Source organism: Thermobia domestica, chromosome 5, assembly GCF_964235325.1.
Source record: "Thermobia domestica chromosome 5, izTheDome1.hap1.1, whole genome shotgun sequence".
In the NCBI taxonomy this organism is placed as follows: domain Eukaryota; kingdom Metazoa; phylum Arthropoda; class Insecta; order Zygentoma; family Lepismatidae; genus Thermobia; species Thermobia domestica.
The window spans coordinates 94,008,992-94,027,586 of NC_137458.1; the positions used below are offsets into that span (position 1 = coordinate 94,008,992).

The 18,595-nt window shown below is 36.8% G+C and overlaps 1 protein-coding gene across 4 annotated transcripts in view; it reads right to left on the bottom strand.

The window, feature by feature from the left end:
* Positions 1–18,595, bottom strand: part of mv (lysosomal-trafficking regulator mauve) — a 282,285-nt gene that overhangs the window by 80,457 nt on the left and 183,233 nt on the right. For 2 of the 4 annotated variants that reach the window (XM_081758813.1, XM_081758814.1), the window contains exons 21-24: positions 17,183–17,758; positions 9,846–10,103; positions 2,873–3,184; positions 2,316–2,516 (exon numbers count right to left, since the gene is read on the bottom strand). In XM_081758813.1, the coding sequence (XP_081614939.1) occupies positions 2,316–2,516; positions 2,873–3,184; positions 9,846–10,103; positions 17,183–17,758 (1,347 nt within the window). The remainder of the gene's footprint in view (positions 1–2,315; positions 2,517–2,872; positions 3,185–9,845; positions 10,104–17,182; positions 17,759–18,595) is intronic. The other 2 variants (XM_081758815.1, XM_081758816.1) reach the window with 2 other exon arrangements.

The following is an 18,595-nucleotide window of genomic DNA, read 5'->3' on the forward strand; positions in this document are numbered from 1 at the left end:
AAAAAACATCAGTATATTCTTGTCTACTGTGGAACCTGGGACTAAATCTAAGAATTCCAAAGACCAACGAAAGAGCTATCGGGTACTTTCCGCTCTATAATGAAATGGTTAAACACGGAAATGACAGAATTAAAGCTTTAAGAATTTCTGTATGTATTGACGTATTATTAATTTTAAAGTCTTTAGCACGCTATGTCATAAGAAAGATACTGTGAAATAAACAGGAAAAAGACAGAAAGGTTATAGTAGTAAATATACGAAATTTTCCTTTGCACAGTTTAAGTCTCTTAACAACACAGCTATATACAATGTGCAATATTATAGGAGTTGGATGTGTTTTATTCACATTATCCTTGTTTAATGGTATAATATGTACTAGTATTATTTCTTTCGATAATAAAAAGCAGAACTCGGCTTAAAATACTGCGAAATCTTTCTTTTTTACTTACAAACCACTACAAATGAAACACTGTAAGAGAAATAAGATTATTATGCCTTGAAACTTTCCGTGAAAATTAGTTTGGTAATTTCAGCTCTTCAACTGCACTAAGGAATCTCTTGCGTTACGTTATGAATAGTTAACGCACTTAATACTTGTGTCCTACGTGGATATGGAATTGGCAGTATTAGCTCGAATCACAAACTTGCTGAGTTGTAAGAAATATCTGATTCCAGTTTAAAATATCAGAGAAAACGACTCATCACACAATATTCAACTGAAGTTAGACACTTGTATACTTTAATTCTAGTTAGACTTTTCACCCAGTAATTATACTGAGGAATATCAGGTACAACCCCACTCTCCCCCAATCAAAAAAGCTTTTAACGAACTCATCACGGTAATACAGACACATATATATACATGGTTATCAAAATAATACAAAACCTGGGTTGGCAACGATCAGGCGGCGATCATAGCTCTTGGCTTTTGGGTAGTGTTATGGTACACTTCGTATTACGCGAGGAGCAGCAGAATGACAATGTATAGTGAACTGAGCAGATGATGATAGTGTAAAATAAACAACCAATCTGATTTCCAAAGAAAGCGAATTGTTTGCGCTCACTTATGTGGTGCAAGCATAACGCAAGTGGCAAGTGTGTTGCCTGTGTTGCGAGAGAGAGTGTCCAAAGCGATGATGGACTACAAAATTCACGAAACAACTATATCGGCGAAGAAGAACAATGATCGGAAAAAAACCCTCAATACAAGTCCCGTCGAGCAATAAAACGGATTATCACTTAGAACTACCATGCCACTGCAGTGCAAGTGACAGAGGAACTCAAGTAGCACCCCTACAACCTGTGTCGAATATCACAGTCCACCGTAAGTTACATGACACGGACACAGGGGGTGGCATTACACGTGCGAAATTGCTGATAAGGAACCTCAACGTTGTAGTATGACGCCAATGGTGTTGTGAACATGCAATTTAGACTGCTGATGACTAGAAACGTGTGATATAATGGGACGAGTCACCATCCACCTTATTTCAAACCAAGTGCCGTCTTTATGTGTGGCAGACGGCCAAAGCGGCGCATGATCCGCAGTTCCTCCCACCCAACCGTGAAACACGGCGATGTGTCTGTAATGCTGTGAGCCGCAATATCCTGGTTTTTAGTGGGTCCTGCACTGATGCATACCGGTCGCCCTGCCCATGATTATGTCACTATTTTAGAAGACCATGTACATCCTATGGTTCAGATAATGCTTCCTGGCAATGACGCTATATTCCAGGATGACAATGCGCCCATTCACACAGCTAGAGCTGTTGCGGTGTGGCTTAGGGAGCATCGGGATGAAATTGAATAACACCCCTGGCCCTCCCTATCTTTGGACCTGAACATAATTGAACATCTGTGGCCCATTTTGACTACGGCATGGCTTTGGGGAACATCGGGATGAAGCTGAATAACACCCCTAGCCCTCCTAATCTCCGGACCTAAATATAATTGAACATCTGTGGCCCATTTTGAAGACAAAAATACGGCGCAGATTTCCGCTTTCATGCCTTATCACGACTGAGTAGTGCAGTGTACGCGCAGTTGAGTAATATTCCACTTGCTACTATTCACTACTTCTCGGACTCTATTCAACGTCGCATCAGAGCTGTTCTGACATGAGGGTGAAAAACCTCCAGCGGCATATTAATCCGCTAAGCCGCACTTTTTTCAGTTCTTTCTAATATTTCATAACCCCTACACATGAAACTTAACGTTTTTTCCGATTTAATTTAGTGTCACTTTAAAGAAACAAAATCTTATTGTTTAAAAAAAAAAGAAAAGAAAAGAAAGAAAGAAAAAGAAAATCGAATTACCTGCATATTATGAGCTCCAGGAGTGGTGACAACTCTCTGCACAATGTGCACCAATATAAAAATAATTTCACTCATCATGTTTTCCTTCTCCGAGAACCATACATAATCACTTGACTCTGGCATATGAACTATTTTCACAAGCGTCTTCTCTAAAGCTTCTAACAAACCACACTCCAGAAGATGTTTTAGTGAGTGGTTAACCTGGGCAGAAAAGGAAATTTGTTACTTTTTCAAGTGAATTACAGACTTACAAAATATACTATTACGTCAAATTAGTTTTTAAAAAAAGTAAAATCACTAACTCGGTTGACTGCGTCTTAAAGAGTTTTCCTGCGTAATGTTTTCACTTATCAATGGAGTTCTGTTTCCACTTACCTTCTTAATAATTTGATTTAAAATGTATCAATTTATCTTTAGGGAAATATGTATCATTACGGAATGTAACTAAAGCCTTTTCCAAAGAAAGAAAATTTTAACTTTTTGAAAACTGATTGCTAACAAACACATCATAAAAAAATGACAAAAAATCATTTGAGAAGAGAAAGCGAGCATCTTACCTTAAGGAATACATTCTGAATAAACCTCACAAGGTTTAAGAAAAGCGAAAAATCATGTGTGCACTGCGATAGCAGGGCTAGTATTGGTGGAAAACTGGCTATTTGCAGAAAATTGAGATCCGATAAGGTAGGCATTTCTGCTTGCTCCTTGAGACTAATACGACACCTTGTAATCAACGATACACATGCTTCCACCAAATCAATAGTAGCTGGAAACAAACTGAGCTGATTCGCTAACAAATAAAAGCCCTTCATTTTCAGGAACTTATTCAACTCTTCATCCGAAGATCGATGTAGGTAAGAAGCCAACACCTGGAAGCAGAAAATATCTATTGTAATTATCGCCACACGACAAAGTTAACAAAATTACATGTACATCATTACATATAGCACATATTACTCAACTACAGCTAATATAAAGTAATCTCATTGAAATTTGTGTTTTCATTTTTGTATTGTAACGAAAGAAATACTGACCAACTTAATCACACACTGTATTTTAAACTATGATGTGTTACGGTTTCGGGTATCTACCATATTCTTCATCGGACACTATATAGACATTATAGAACATAAACACAGATACAGACATTTTATATATATATATATATATATATATATATATATATATATATATATATATATATATATATATATATATACCAGGTTATCACAAAGTAAGTATCGCTGTTCAGAGAACTCTGGAGACGTTCTCTCCAGAATGACAGAATGCAATAAAACTTGGTAGGAGTATATCTGGGAACATGAAGAAGCGATTGGTGTAGAAAACAAAATTAATTCCTATTTTCGCCACCAGAGGTAATTGTGGCGCTGTACAACGCCAAGTAAGTGCAGCGTGGAAGAAAAACGACACTAGTGATGCTAAATGATAATAAAGGCTATAATTACCTCTCCTATAGGTCTCCTGGCATTGATTACCAATGCCATTAGTACAACGTGATGAGTAGTAGATTTACGGGGGTAGAGGGCTTTCCAGCTGAAGCATCCGTTTAAAATTCTTGGATATCTTACAAAAACGAAGTTAAATGTTAGTCTTTCGTATGCTCATAAACTGCAAGCTCCCCACAAAATTCCAGGAAAAGGTTAGTGTCAAATCTCACTTCCAGAGGCTACTGTGTTGCTGTTCAGTGGTAAGTATGGTAAGTGCAGTATGGAAGACAAATGGTATTATTGATGTTGAATGAAAGTAAAGCGTAATTATGCCCATTGTGCGACGCGTGACATTGATTTGTACTCCTATTAATAACCCCGTGGTGTAGTGATGTGTTACGGGCGATGACGGTGATGTGCAATTCTGTCCGAAGGCAGGTCTTGGATGAAGGTCCCTGGGCAACGAAAACCCATGGCGACTAGTACCGTATGAGATGATGATGTTCTAAGGACGGAACCTACGTGTTAACATGGGATCCGACTCACGTGTCTTCATCGGAATCGGTCCCGGGATCCCTTGATAACAAGGCAAAGAGTGTGGAAAGAAAAAAGAAGCAAACATCGAACATTACCAAGGTTACTTCTGGCACATAGTGGGGCTCGAACCCGTATCACTGAAACACATGCAGGCGTGAGTAAGCACCTGAATTCTCGTGTAGTTCAAGACCAGTTACGAATGGGATACCAAGAGAGCAACAAAGGGTATTGAAGTTGCCAGAAAGATCTTTGTTAGTAAAATTTACTATACGTTGAACAATAATGCTGGTACTATTCGTGAATATCTCCGATGATAGGGGTTACGTCGTGGTCCCATTATAAAATGTGCGTTAAAAGAAATTGTGAGAAAGTTTGAGGAGACCGGCATGTTAGGGTTAAGACCAGGAAGAGGTCGTAAGAGTGTAACACTGGAAGAAGTTCAAAATGTTCGTGAAGAAATCCAGGCTGTCGTGGAGAAATCCGTGAATAACAGTGGCAGTGGTAACTGCGAAAGCAATGTCAAAACATCTTAACATGCTCTATGCAACTGTATGGAAAATTCTTCGCAAAGTGCTGCATTGGTATCCTTACAAGGTAACAATAAAACATCAATTGCGTCCCGCAGATACCGATGTTGGTCCCGGAATTTTAAGGGGAATTTCAGCCCAAAAGCCCCCTAAATCCGCCACTGACCACGGGGTATTAATAGCATTGATAATCAATGTCATAAGACCCACAGGAGAGGTAATTATAGCCTTTATTATCATTTAGCATCACTAGTGTCGTTTTTCTTCCACGCTGCACTTACTTGGCGTTGTACAGCGCCATAATTACCTCTGCTGGCGAAAATAGGAACTAATTTTGAGTTCTACACCAATCGCTTCTGCATGTTCCCAAAATATACTCCTACCAAGTTTGGTTGCATTCTGTCAAGTGGTTACGTCTCCAGAGTTCTCTGAACAGCGATACTTATTTTATGATAACCTGGTGTGTGTATATATATATATATATATAGTGCTTATAGAAAAACGTTTAAATTCTATTGGCTGAAGCCTTCAGCCAATCCCGTAGGTCCCCGTGTCCATTTTCGAACCAATCACGTGCCGCTATTTTTGGTTCTTATAAGAGCCTTCTTCAATCTAATTTTCCTGTCTATGCTATCCAAAATTCTCTCCCATGATTCATTAATAGGTAAGCCCCCTGTCCAGTTCATCAGATTATCTCTTCATCATAGTTTACATCACAGTTTAAAATACAGTGTGTCTTTAAGCTTTGGTCAGTATTTCTTTTCTTACAATAACCAATACAAAGCCATGAATAGTATTGCAATTTTTGTATAATACGCTGTTATGTAAAATAATAAAGAAGAAAAAAATTAAAAAGAAAACTCCAATATCCTAAAGGACATGTCTTTATTAATTTCATGTAGTTACGCATAAATCTACAAAGAAAATATACAGCATGAAAAGGAAAATGTATTACACAAATAAAGTTCTGTTCTAATTAATATTATTACACTAAAGGAAAACCCAATCTTACTAGATATAACAACAAATGTCATTGTTCAACTTACTTATTCTGACAGATGCATTGTCATTCATTAGTAAGGCATGATGCTTTCGATAAAAGAAAACTAAACGACACAAACTTGTATCAGTTACCCATAAATATATTAAATGATTATGAACCGCAGAAATGTCGTGCATCGAGATAAACATTTATTTTCTAGAATCTGTGCTAAACCCTATCAACAGTACGGACAGTAGATTTACACATTTGAAGACAAAGGCTAGATGCAAATTAAGAAATATTTTGATTACTACAATATATATATATATATATATATATATATATATATATATATATACAAGAATAAGGAAGATAGATACATAAATAAAACAGAATATCCATGAAAAATAAAGGATGTCTACTGGTCTCTCATAATATACAATATTACAAAATGTCTTATCAAAACTAATATTTACATAAAAGTTTGCTATTAAAAACGCAAAATTATCGATATAAGAGGGTTGCTTGAAAGGTTTCTGTAACTACCACGAACAGTTGCGTTAGTGTTTCGCTACTATAAACATCAGAAAAATAGACGTTTCTATGTTTAAATTATCTCTGATTGTTTGTTTATAAATATTCATTTATTTTTTCACAGCAGTTTGTAGTAGTAGTAGTGTGTGAGAAATGGAAATTTCTCGTGAACACTTTCAGGCAATTTATTATTATTATTATTATTATTATTATTAATGATTTCAGATTTCAAATGTAGCTCAATACCAAAACAAAGCATCGAGCGACTTCGTTTGGCTTTTGGGATTAAGTACCATCCAGTAGGATTGTTCATAATTGGATTCCCGAATTTCAGCGTGGTCGCACATTTTTGCGATGAATTTCGTGACGGTCGTCCATTCATGTCACTTGTTGCCAATAACGTTGATGCTGTGCGTGAAATGCTTGAGGGAGATCAGTATGTAAAATACAGGGAGATTCAGGCATCCCAAACCTTGAAATACAAGCAATAAATAGGACTTTGCACTGTCATCTGAATGTACGGTAACTTTCAAGTCACTAGATACCATACAACTCGATCGAAACTCAAAAACACGTTCGTGTCCATTGGTGTAAAGAAATGTTCAATAAATTCAACCGAGAAAAGTCAAATTTGCTCTACTATATCGTTACAGAGGACGAAACTTGGATCTACACATACGAACCCGAAACTATACAGTACCCCACTGTTTGGATGTTTCAAAATGAACCCAAACCAACAAAAGTTGTTCATTCGAGGAGTATTGCCAAGCAAATACTTTCTTGTTTCTTCAGTTTCACTGGACATGTGGCAATCATAGCTTTAAAAGATCGAAGAATTATAAATGCTGTGCGGTATACGGTATAACCATTTGTTTCCGTAAAATAAACCCAAATCGTCACATCATTCTTCACCATGACAACGCCAGCTCCCACTCAGCACACCAAACTGTTGATTCTTGTCGAGAAAAATGTCGAGTTATTGATTCATTGTATGTACTCATCTGATTTATCACTTACTTTTTCTTTTTTTTCAAAAAAAAAAAAAAAAAAAAAAGTAAAATAAGATACGTGGTGGGCGATTTGTGTCGCCTAAAGTAACTGTGTTGACACACTCTGGAGAGCGGTTTCTGAGCTAGCAGCCTCAAAGTGGGGGAAAAAATCAATTCCAGATGGTTTCAGCGAATGCAAATGTGTATCGATCTTAAAAGTGAATACTCTGAAAAATATAGCTGCTAATACTATGTTGTCAAGATGGTAAGGATGGGCTTAATTTAGAACTCTTGTGCTTTGACCAACATCGACATTTTATGTACTAATTCATTTACTTGCATAGTAACAATTGGTTTGAACGAACGGGATACTGTGGTTTAAATAAGTTATTATTATTTGGCAATTTAATTTTCTCTGTATCGAGTTTCATCACCCCTTCTTAGCAAGGCTAAATAAAATTATATACGTACAGCAAGTAGGTTATGCGATGAACAGCTTTCATCTAAAATTAATTATACTAGGTTTACACCAGAAACCATACAGACAATAAATGTGTTTATAGCTACACGATATAGAACGAATGGTCATCTCGTTATTCAGAAATAGTATGCTATTGGTTAGATGATATGAATTCTACATGCTGGATTACAAAAAGAAAGTCCATGGATTTGAAATCTAATGTGTTTTGGAACCACAAAAATCGGATGTGGATCACCTTCAGGAGAGAATACCCATTCTAACAACTGCTTTGTATCCTCACGTGTTGAAAGGATTTCAAGAAAAACATGACTGGCTTTGTGGAGGTCAAACACTGTGTGCGTGGGTTTTCTCTGTGTTTACTCGCTTCACCAATATCAACCATTTCACCATCAGCGTCTCCCTTAGCCTCGGTGCATAAACATGGAGTGTTAAGTAATATACATTTATACATATATATAATAGAGAAGGTGCGTTGAGAATGACATCAAACATCTGTCTAGGAAACTGAAATTAAATGTTATCTATATGGGTGCTAATTGCTTTAAATTACGCACAGGCCTTGGTAAAGTGTTGCGGAACTAAATTTATTGATTACCAGCAAGTAATACTTTTTAATGAGTGGTACATCAATTTCTTTCGTTGAAACATCGTTACGTACTTAGAACTATTTAATATAAGTGTATTGTAAATTTTAATTTAACGTCCTATGGTTATGGCCTTTAGGCTAAAAGAGACGGATAATTAATTAAAGTGAATGATTGTGTAAATTTTTTGTGCTCTCCCACCGGGAATCGAACCCCGAACTATGTAAATATATACAAGCACAGTGTGAACGACATTAAAGTAAATCTTCGTGTTTCAAGAGTGACGAGATAACCCACGCTGGGAGTTGATATCGTAGTAATGTGTCAAATTGCACGGAGCCTATAAATAAAAGAATTTGGTTAAGGATCATTTAGTACCGCAATTATTATTATAAATCGTAACAAATGCTTTACTGTTTCGAGTATATAAATCGTAGAGGTATGTTGGCTAGTTGGTAACTTTATAGCATGTTATTAATAGAACATAGAAGTACATTTCGCATACATTCTTGCATCTTAGAAATAAATTAATATTTACTTAAGTTTAATCTCTCGAGTTTACCAAAATATAATAGACCGTAATTAGTTTATTCGTAGGTTGAATAAAACTCTCCCGAAACATGTAATTCTAAAGAATTAGTGCATATATTTCTATGTTCTAATATATTTCAAAAATACATTATTGAAACTTATGCGTAACTAGCTTTGTATCGAACTTACAGTGCACTACGTATGTATGCGTTATATACAATATGTTTGGAGTCGAATCTCACCCCATACAAGTTTGGATAGGAATGGTGTTTACAATTTTGTATTATTAGGTCATATTTTATTCTTGAATCTATTTTTATATCTATTTTGAATCTATTTTTATCTATTTCTATATTACCATTAGTTTTAATATATTTATTTTTTGTATATCACGTCACCTGGAAGCAAGATTACGTCTTTTGACTTTACTTTCTACTTCAAGGCCTGCATATTGGCTGGTACGGTAATTCTTGATTTCTCGTATTATGCAGCAAAATGGTTTTGCCCTCTCTAAGATCGTCCTTCATTAATGTTGACAAACCTCTGTTGTAAGTACCCAATGCATTTACTTATCGTTTAACATGTTTGTTCTATGTTATTTATTTTTGTTCTAAATAGAAATTAGTAGTTTTTTTTTCAAAAATATGAGTAATTGCAAATCCTATATTTGATGGCTCACTCAGGAACCAAAGACCTTTACAAAAAATATTTCAAATGTTTACTAAGTAATTCATAGTGTATGATAAATATTATTCCTGTGATTAAAAAAAAAAAAAAAAAAGAAAGAAAGAAAATCAAAAGGACCAAAAAAAACTGAGGTAACAAGCAAACACTAATCAAACGGGAGGAAAAAGTTACTAGTTTTGAACAAATTAAGCAACAGTCATACAGAATTTGAAACTATGTGTACAACTAACCTTTACAACTGCTGTTCGAATTCTCGGATCAGAGTGATTTGCCATCACGAGAAGAGACTCCACTTTAACAACATGATTTAGGACTTGATGACTCATACTATCAGGCAAGATAAGCAGCGTATCGCTCAACAGCAGCAGCAGTCCTTCAACAACCAGAGTTTGAGAGCTTGTCCATTTTTCGTTTTCAGTGTCATCCACCATCTTCTCCTTTGGAGGATTACAATTCCATGTCATCACTTCCCACGCTTCAGAACCTTTCTAAAACACATACACATATATATTAAGCATAACCTTGCATTAATAAAACTTTGTTATATTACGACAATAAATGTATATCTTGTAGAACTATTATCAGTGAGACCGAAAAAAAATATAAATGTTTAGTTTGAAGGCAATAAATTCAAGGCAAAAAAAAAAAAAAATCCCTAATATCTCATTTATTGGTCGCTCTTCCTCGAGAAAAAGAATAGAGAATGATACAAAGAACGAATTTCTCTACACTAAATGTTCAGCTAAGTATAGGCGTAACGTTAAGTTCTCAAAAACTCAAACTGAAAGTAAGAATAGGAAAGTGTCAATATTAATAAAAGTGCAGAACGTTCTGTGAGAGTATAAGGTGGTTCTTATACAACTGACCCGATGAATTTCCTAATATACACAGTGCATATAACGGATCAAAATTATGGCGTATTAATCTGTGGGTCTTGTGGAATCGAATGATGTGCAGATCGTCCGACAGATGGCAGCACTTACATATGCCGACATGGACAGCATAGCTCAGGGACAAGAAACTGTGTTTCCTCCCCAACCGTATCGTCTCTAAAGGATTGTCGTCTTAAAGATTCCTCGACCCCAGCAGCTCGTATTTATTCCAGAGGGGTTTACATAGGATAGGCTATATGTATTTAAAAAAAAATAGAAGAACTGTACGTTACAATACTTTGTACTAGCTGAAACAAGGAGCATCAACGGAGAAACATTGCGGCAAGTCACTGAAAATATGCACTGAGTTGCTACGGACACGATGAAAACAGCGCGTACTTATTCCAACGCCTGTTCTGATTCCAATAAACGTACAACAATCCATGGTAACCCTTGTGCAAATTACATTACTATGTATACGATATATACAGTGCGTTCAAATGAAACGGTATGAAACGTTACAAACCAAACCGGTTGAAACAGGAATATGCCGCTTTCGGACAATCTAGTAAGCCAACTAGGGAAGAGAATGTAGTATCCGGCGTGGTTATGTGCATGCATGGGCGCCTCTCTCATGACGCAGGAGAGAATCAGGCAGTTGTGTGTTCCGTCCAATGAATGCGGTAGTGCGAGTGAAGAAATCATGGCGTTCACATTAAAAAAATTCGACGATTGAGGAGCAATGAGGTGTTATCAGATTTCTTACTGCAGAAGGGGTTAAACCAGCGGATATTGATCGCCAGATGGTGGCCGTATACAGGGTAGACTGTGTGTCCGATAAGTCAGTGAAAAAGTGGAGTGGTCGTTTTCGTGAAGGCCAGGAGAGTTCGAGTGATAATTCGAAACTAGGCCAGGCAAACATGATAATCACGGCCAAACTCTTCGACAAGGTAAACGGCCTGGTGAGAAGTGATCGGCGTGTAACAAAGCGAATGTTGGCAGTGATGGTAGGGGCCAGTGTTGGAACCAGCATTGGAACAGTGTGGACAATTGTGTACGATAGGTTGGGTTACCGAAATGTGTGCGCACAGTGGGTTCCGAATATCTCAGCGAACCGCTAAAGGAACTGCGTATAGGGCTAGCCCTGCAATACCTTTTCCGGCATCATGAAGACCCCGCATTCCTGGAGCAGATCGTCGTCGGATGAGAGCTGCTCCTATAACTTTGAGCCAGAGACAAAGTGAGACAGCATGCAATGGAAGCATGCGTCGTCACCTCCCCATAAAATATTCAAAGCTGTGCTCTCCGCAGGCGAGGTGATGCTCACCGGTTTTTTTCGGCGTCCGAAGTCCGGTACTCATCGGATTCCTCGAGCATGGAAAAACCACTAACAGTGACGTGTACTGTGAGAGACTCTGTAGCCTAAGCAAGTTCATGAAGAGCAAACGGCCTGGGTGCTCGGGCAGAGTGATTCTGCTTCACGATAAAGCTCGTCCACACGTCTCCGAGGTCACACAAAGTGTACTGGACAAGTTTAAGTGGGAATAGCTTGAGCATCCGCCCTACAGACCAGACATATCGCCCTACGCCTTTACCTGTTTGGTCCGCTTAAAAAAAAAAAAAAAAAAGCTTCAACTCGGAAGACAAAATGAGGACACACAGGACTGGCTGCTGTCACAGCCACAGGAATTCTGAGAACAGGGAATCCTTCGACTTGTGAAACGGTGGGATAGTTGTGCTCAGGCCTCTGGAGATTAATTTTGAATACATACTTCGATTATACCCACAGTGTCGTTTCGTACCTTTTCGTTTGAACATTCCTCGTATTTTAAGTTACAGCTCATTTTGTTGGGATGGTTCTATACGAATCATACTTTCATTTTCATCGTTAACTAGCATCAATAAGATTGAATGATCTATTGAACTAAAATACTAAGTTATTTTGTAAGAGTACAGTATCTACTTGTCACATATTTGGTAAAGCTACAATGATGTATTTTAGTTATATGTCATTCGTCACGAAAATGTACGTCGCCTCACATTGAGAATATGGTATCATGTTTGCCACCATGCAATGTTTGTGCAGTGAAACTATAGTTAAACACTCACCTCTAAGCGTCTCAAAAATTTGCAGAAAGTTACAATTTCGTCAAACCATTTTCAACTTCTTAAGTGTAAATAAAAATCTACAGCTGCTTAATTCATCACTTTGTGTAGCTGCCTCCTACTCAAGGATGATGGAAAAATATATATAAAAGAAATGAATGAGTCCTTGAGACACTATACAATGTTAGACGAAAATGTTCACCATCTACATTCCTGAAGTTTAAATGTCACTTCAGAACGAAATGACGGCTATATGTACAGTCCGCAGCAAAAAACCTGCAATATGAGCATGTAAGTTTATTGTGAAACGACGAAGTCTTTTGCTCCAAAATAAGTATGCAGGAGAGGATGCCGAGGTTTCTCCTGTCGTGATTCGTGCCACTTAGACGTTATGTTGATTTCCTTCGATGTTAGACGTAGTTTCACAATAAACTTACATGCTCATGTTGCAGGTTTTTTGCTGCGGACTGTACCACTGGAAAACTTCTAGTGTAGCAATGTTGCATATATATAACATTAAATATGTTATCAAACTTGTATTTGCACTATGAGCAATTGCTTAGGAAGGAAACAACTGTTACTTTTATCACCAAAAACTTCCAAGAAACTTATCTGTAACGTTGAATGCATAAAACGTGCAATCAAGTAAAGCCTTTTAGGACATAAAATATGTAATTTTGCAGATAATAGATGGAACAATCTTCAGAACTTTTGACCAAAGTTTTTGAACTAGTAGTTCAAATAAAAACGACGGTTGGGATGCTTAGAGTGAGTGCTGAACTACATAATATGCATCCAATAGCAACTTTAAGCTAGTTCATTTAAAGGCTAATTCTATTAAAAGTGTTTTGCACCGGTCTACAAATATTATACTGAGTGAATTTATTAACAGGAAAGAAACAGAAATCTTACTTATATCACTGTTTGTATACGCTTTCGCTTTCAACAATTTTGCTATCATTCTGCATGTCACATATACACACACACAAAATGGACAAGACAAATCGGCATTCATGACAAATACTGTTTATACGAGTATTATACATGTGATTGGATTTGTTGAGGAAAAAATAAGCATATTTACCTTAATCCTTAATCCAAATCGAGTTCTGTGTTATATTTATTTGTCAACTATATAGTTTTAAATATCCTAAGAAAAATTTATTAAATAGTTGAGAATAAAAAAATAAAAATAAAACTTCGAAATAATACCTTATCCTTTTGTATTGCTGTTGTTTGTTATTATCTGTCTTTCTATTTGGTACACATTAAATGTGCATTACATGCAACTGAAACAACATTCAACTATGTCACCGTTATAAGCACTGAAATGTAAAATACATATACAATCTTCTCTAATTCATCGTTGGTGAAAGAAATTTCTTCAATATTTCGTCTGTCGATGACAGTAATGAGAATAAAAATCAGCAACTCTAATCACGAAGAAAGAATAAGATTAGCTTATAAGAAGAGAGGGAGAAACTCAATATTTTGAAATATTACTAACAAAGCTGATAAAATCTAAAGATGTGATGTGTTTAAGCCTGTATAATCGATCAAGATGACTTTAAAATATCATTGTTCCTAAATTGTATTTATTTTCATTATTTTTACTACCATTTAATAACCCGTCACAAATTAGTTATTATTATTATGACTATTGCCAGACAGTATTATGTATTTAGGTATAATACACCCCTGAATCTTTAAAAGTTTTGCGTTCCTCCCCCTGGTCTCGAGAGAATTCAGTGCCTCTTCTTCTCATTTGTTTGTATTTTGTATAGGCCTAAACAATACGATGAGGTCAGTGGTAAAGTGTGGAGTCCCTGATTCGATCCTCGTTCCCGACAAGTGGGCTTTGTGGTGAACAAACACCATGTGAGTAAGTTTTCTCGCAGTTTTCTCGTTTCCTACCATCTTTGTTATTCCACCATTATCATTCATCTCATCACCTTATGCTCGGATCATAATCATGGAACATTGAAGTCACCTTCGTTTACACTGAGCCACTAGAGACGGTTGTACAGAACCAAATGTACGGAATACGCTGACAACCAATAAAAATAATCCCAGCTCCTATTAGTTTTAGTAGGATCGTTAACGAGAAAACTCAGTCGCGCTCTGGTATCAACAGTATTTTCAGTATAGATCTCCTTTAAATTTATCTTATGGACAGCCTCTTTTTTCTGTATTTGAATCCCGAATTTTTAATCCCTAGATTTTTGCCGCCTGGGCCTGGACCCCTTGGTCTATGCATAAATACAAGTATTATTATTATTATTATTATTATTATTATTTTCATTATTAAGCCAAATGGTTCAAATAAAATAGGATGAATATTGTTTTCGGAAGCGAGAAGTGATTTAACTACATCAACTTCACAAAAACCCATTTAGAGGTGCCTTTTGGAAAATTTCATGAAGTGGGATGCTAAAAGTGATTGAAATAATCGAGCAAATCGCACAAAAAGTGTTAAACTCAGTTAGTTCAGTGTTACAGATAGTTTTTCTACACAATCATGAAGAACCAATAGCATAAAGTATGGTAAAATATGGTAAGATGCAATAATGTATGTTGTATGTTCATATATAGATATTTATCAATTTAATTGAAAAATCTGGAGTAGGAAACACATAAGATATTTGGGATAATCAAGGTCACCGGGATGTTAGTGGTGGTGTGGTACACCAAACATCGTACTACGTGAGGGTCAGTAGAACGCAATGTGCAGTGAATTAAGCGGACGTTACTAGTGTAAAATGGACGACCACTATGATTCCCGAAGAGATAAAATTCTTGGCGCTTGGTTATGTGATGTGAGTGTAGCGAAAGTGGTATGTATGTTAGATGTGTCACGAAAGACAGTGTCCAAAGTGATTATGGCCCACAACATTCATCGGCGAAGAGGAGCAGTGGTCGGAAGAAAACCTGAGTGAGAGGTATGCCGAGATTAAAGCGGATTGTCACCCAGAATCGTCGTTCGACTGTGGTGCAAGTGACGAAGGAACTCAAGCAGCATCTCCCACAGTCTGTGTCAACACTCAGAGTCCGTCGCGATTTACATAACATGGACATAGATGGTCAGGTTGCACAGGCGAATCCGCTGATAAAGAGATTTTAACGCTTTAGCACGACGCTAATGGTGCAGCAAACATGCAACATGGACCGCTGATGACTGAAAACATCTGATAAGGTCAGACGAGTCATCGTTCATCATCTCCATGGGTCATTCGGAGGACTCCTAAGGGAATATATGATCCACTGTATCTTCACCCAACCGTGAAACATGGTGGTGACTCTGTAATGCTCTGGGCCGCAATATCTTGGTATTTAGTGGGATCTGGGATGACGCTTAGAGGCCGTGTCACTACCTCTGATTATGTTGATGTTTTACGGAATTATGTGTATTCTATGGCCCAGATGCTGTTTCCGGGTAATGATGCCATATTTCAGAATAACGCACCCATTCACACAGCTGGAGTTGTCGCAACGAGAACTCATGGATTAAGTTCAATATCTCCACTAGCTCGCTCAGTCTCCTCAACTGAACACAACTAACATCTCTGATCCGTTTTGGAGATACAAATCCAGATTTCCTCCCCCATCCTTTCTCACGGAACTGAACGATGCGCTGCACGCGGAATGTTAGCATTAATAACCTCTATGTTTCCATTGTATGTCGTATCAGAGTTGTTCTGAGGGTGAAAGTGCTCCAATGCCATTAATATGGTAACTTGCATTTTTTTCAGTTGTTTACATTAAATTGATAAGTATCTGTAAATTTAGCGTCTTCTTTATTACATACCCATAAGACTAATTCCAAACAATCTCCTAAAATCAGGAGAAGCATTCGTAGCTATTTTTCACTGCTAGAAATGAATAAGGAAAACTGTTCGGACTGTTCGAAAACTGTTTAGACAGGTAGTTATAAATTTTACCTTGAAAAGATATGTACAGATTTTCACAAAATTAGGCAAATTTCTCATCTTTGGGAGTGACAAAGACAGTCTTAACTACACTGACAATAGGTCGTTTTGTTACTATCATAAAAAATAAGTTCAATAACTACCGCATTTCTTTACATTTTTAAGACATATTTTGGCCAATCATAAATAATGAAATGGAATTAGTATCAGACAATTATTGTATTTTTGCTTCAATTCTTCCTCAGATATGCTGTATAGACAAATAAGCGCTCGTTTTCAAAATTTTGCCACATATATTTGGTCAAAAAAGAAGAAGAAAAAAAAAACAGCATATCTATATTTTCTAGTCATAACCTTCCTTAAGTGGTGTTCCAGCTATTAATATTGTACCAATTGTAAATGCATGCTAAAAGATCATGAAAAGCACAAAGCGATTTAAAATGGCAGTTTTCTCATATGTGAAACAACATACTTCTCGATGCAAGATATAATGTTAGTATGCGTACTAAGAATAAACATGCAGATCACACACATCATTACAAAACATTTCATAAAACATCTGCAGAAATTTTTTTGAAAATCCATCACTAAAAGCGAAATAATTGACAAGACAATAGCACACTCATCATGCAGCAACAAGAAATTGCATTCAATGAGCTCTACCTCAGAATTCCCTACACCTTCTGAAGAAGAATTATATTCAATTATATCAAAGGTTTCAAGCGTTTCATTCAATTTTAAATCTTCGAATTCTGACGTGCATAAAATTTCAATACTATCAGAGAAGCCCACCAAAGTATCTTCTGCAGTAATCTTTTCCTGGGTGCCATCTTTCCCTCGACTACTCGCTGTAACATTTCTGCCTTCTTGCTGCTGTCCAATGTTTCCTTCTTTAGACGAAAGGAAAGTTATCCCATCCTCAAGATATTCTTCATTCTCCATCAATTTCTCCAGAATACTGAAGTTCGATTGATTTACTTCTTTGACATCTGCTTGATGTAATGTCAAAATATCTTTACTATTATCATCATTTTCATGTATTTCGGCCTCGCTGTTTAATTTTTCATCATCTTTTGTATCTTCTACTTTATTGCTGTCCACAGCAGACTTCTCGACGACCTCAGTGGGTGATAATACTGTTCGATTGCTATCGTCATCATTATTGGCTTTTGATCCAGCCTCTTCAGCAATTAGTACATCATTTTCACTGTTTTCTACACTTTCATCACTTTGTTTGATCTGAAATTTAAAGAAATGAATTGTACATTAGATTTACTTTGAAGCCATGAGGAACAAATTTTAATTCTGGAATAAACTATAAGAGGAAATAAATGTCCACAATTGTATTATGGGTGTAGAGCAGTCGGTTTGATCCCCGGCGGAAGAGTATGTGGTTTTTCAGATCCCACATTAAGCAGTAGATATGTGTCTCATACAGTGCTGCAGAGAACAACTTCAAGGCCTTCAGGCTCCTATGCTGTTTACTAAACTGTGAATTACTTCGTCTAAAAATAAGGGGTAGCGAACTCTCGTCCAAAACGCTAGAAGTCACGGTGATGGGATTGTGTGGTGATCACTTAATTACTAGGTGGCTTGGTGGTCCTTGCTGAATCATACACTATAACGCCAGGGATTTTTTTTCTTGGGGGGGGGGGGGAAATATTTTTACAGATATAAAGTCATTCTTTCCTATCGGTACTGACCGAAAACATTTACTGAAGGGGTGTTCATTGATTTTCCCACTGGTTTGAAAAAATAAACATAAATGCTAAAATCGAAACTATTGAAAAAAAAAAGTCTTTAAGAGTAATTTAGATTAATTAACGGCCTTCTTACAATAAAGGAATCGGACTCGGTGAGATTCTCGGAATAAATAATAGAACCTCAAGCCAGGTCATCGTTCATAGCTCAGTAATAAATAGAGAGACTGATCAGTTTTCATTCGAATAACTTGTACAGTGACACCTAACAAACCGGATTTCAAAGCCTAACAAAACTATACGCACACGTACAGCAGTCTCTCCGCTATTGCGCAGTAAAGTGAAGGTGTTGTCTTGGGCAATATGCCATCGAAAA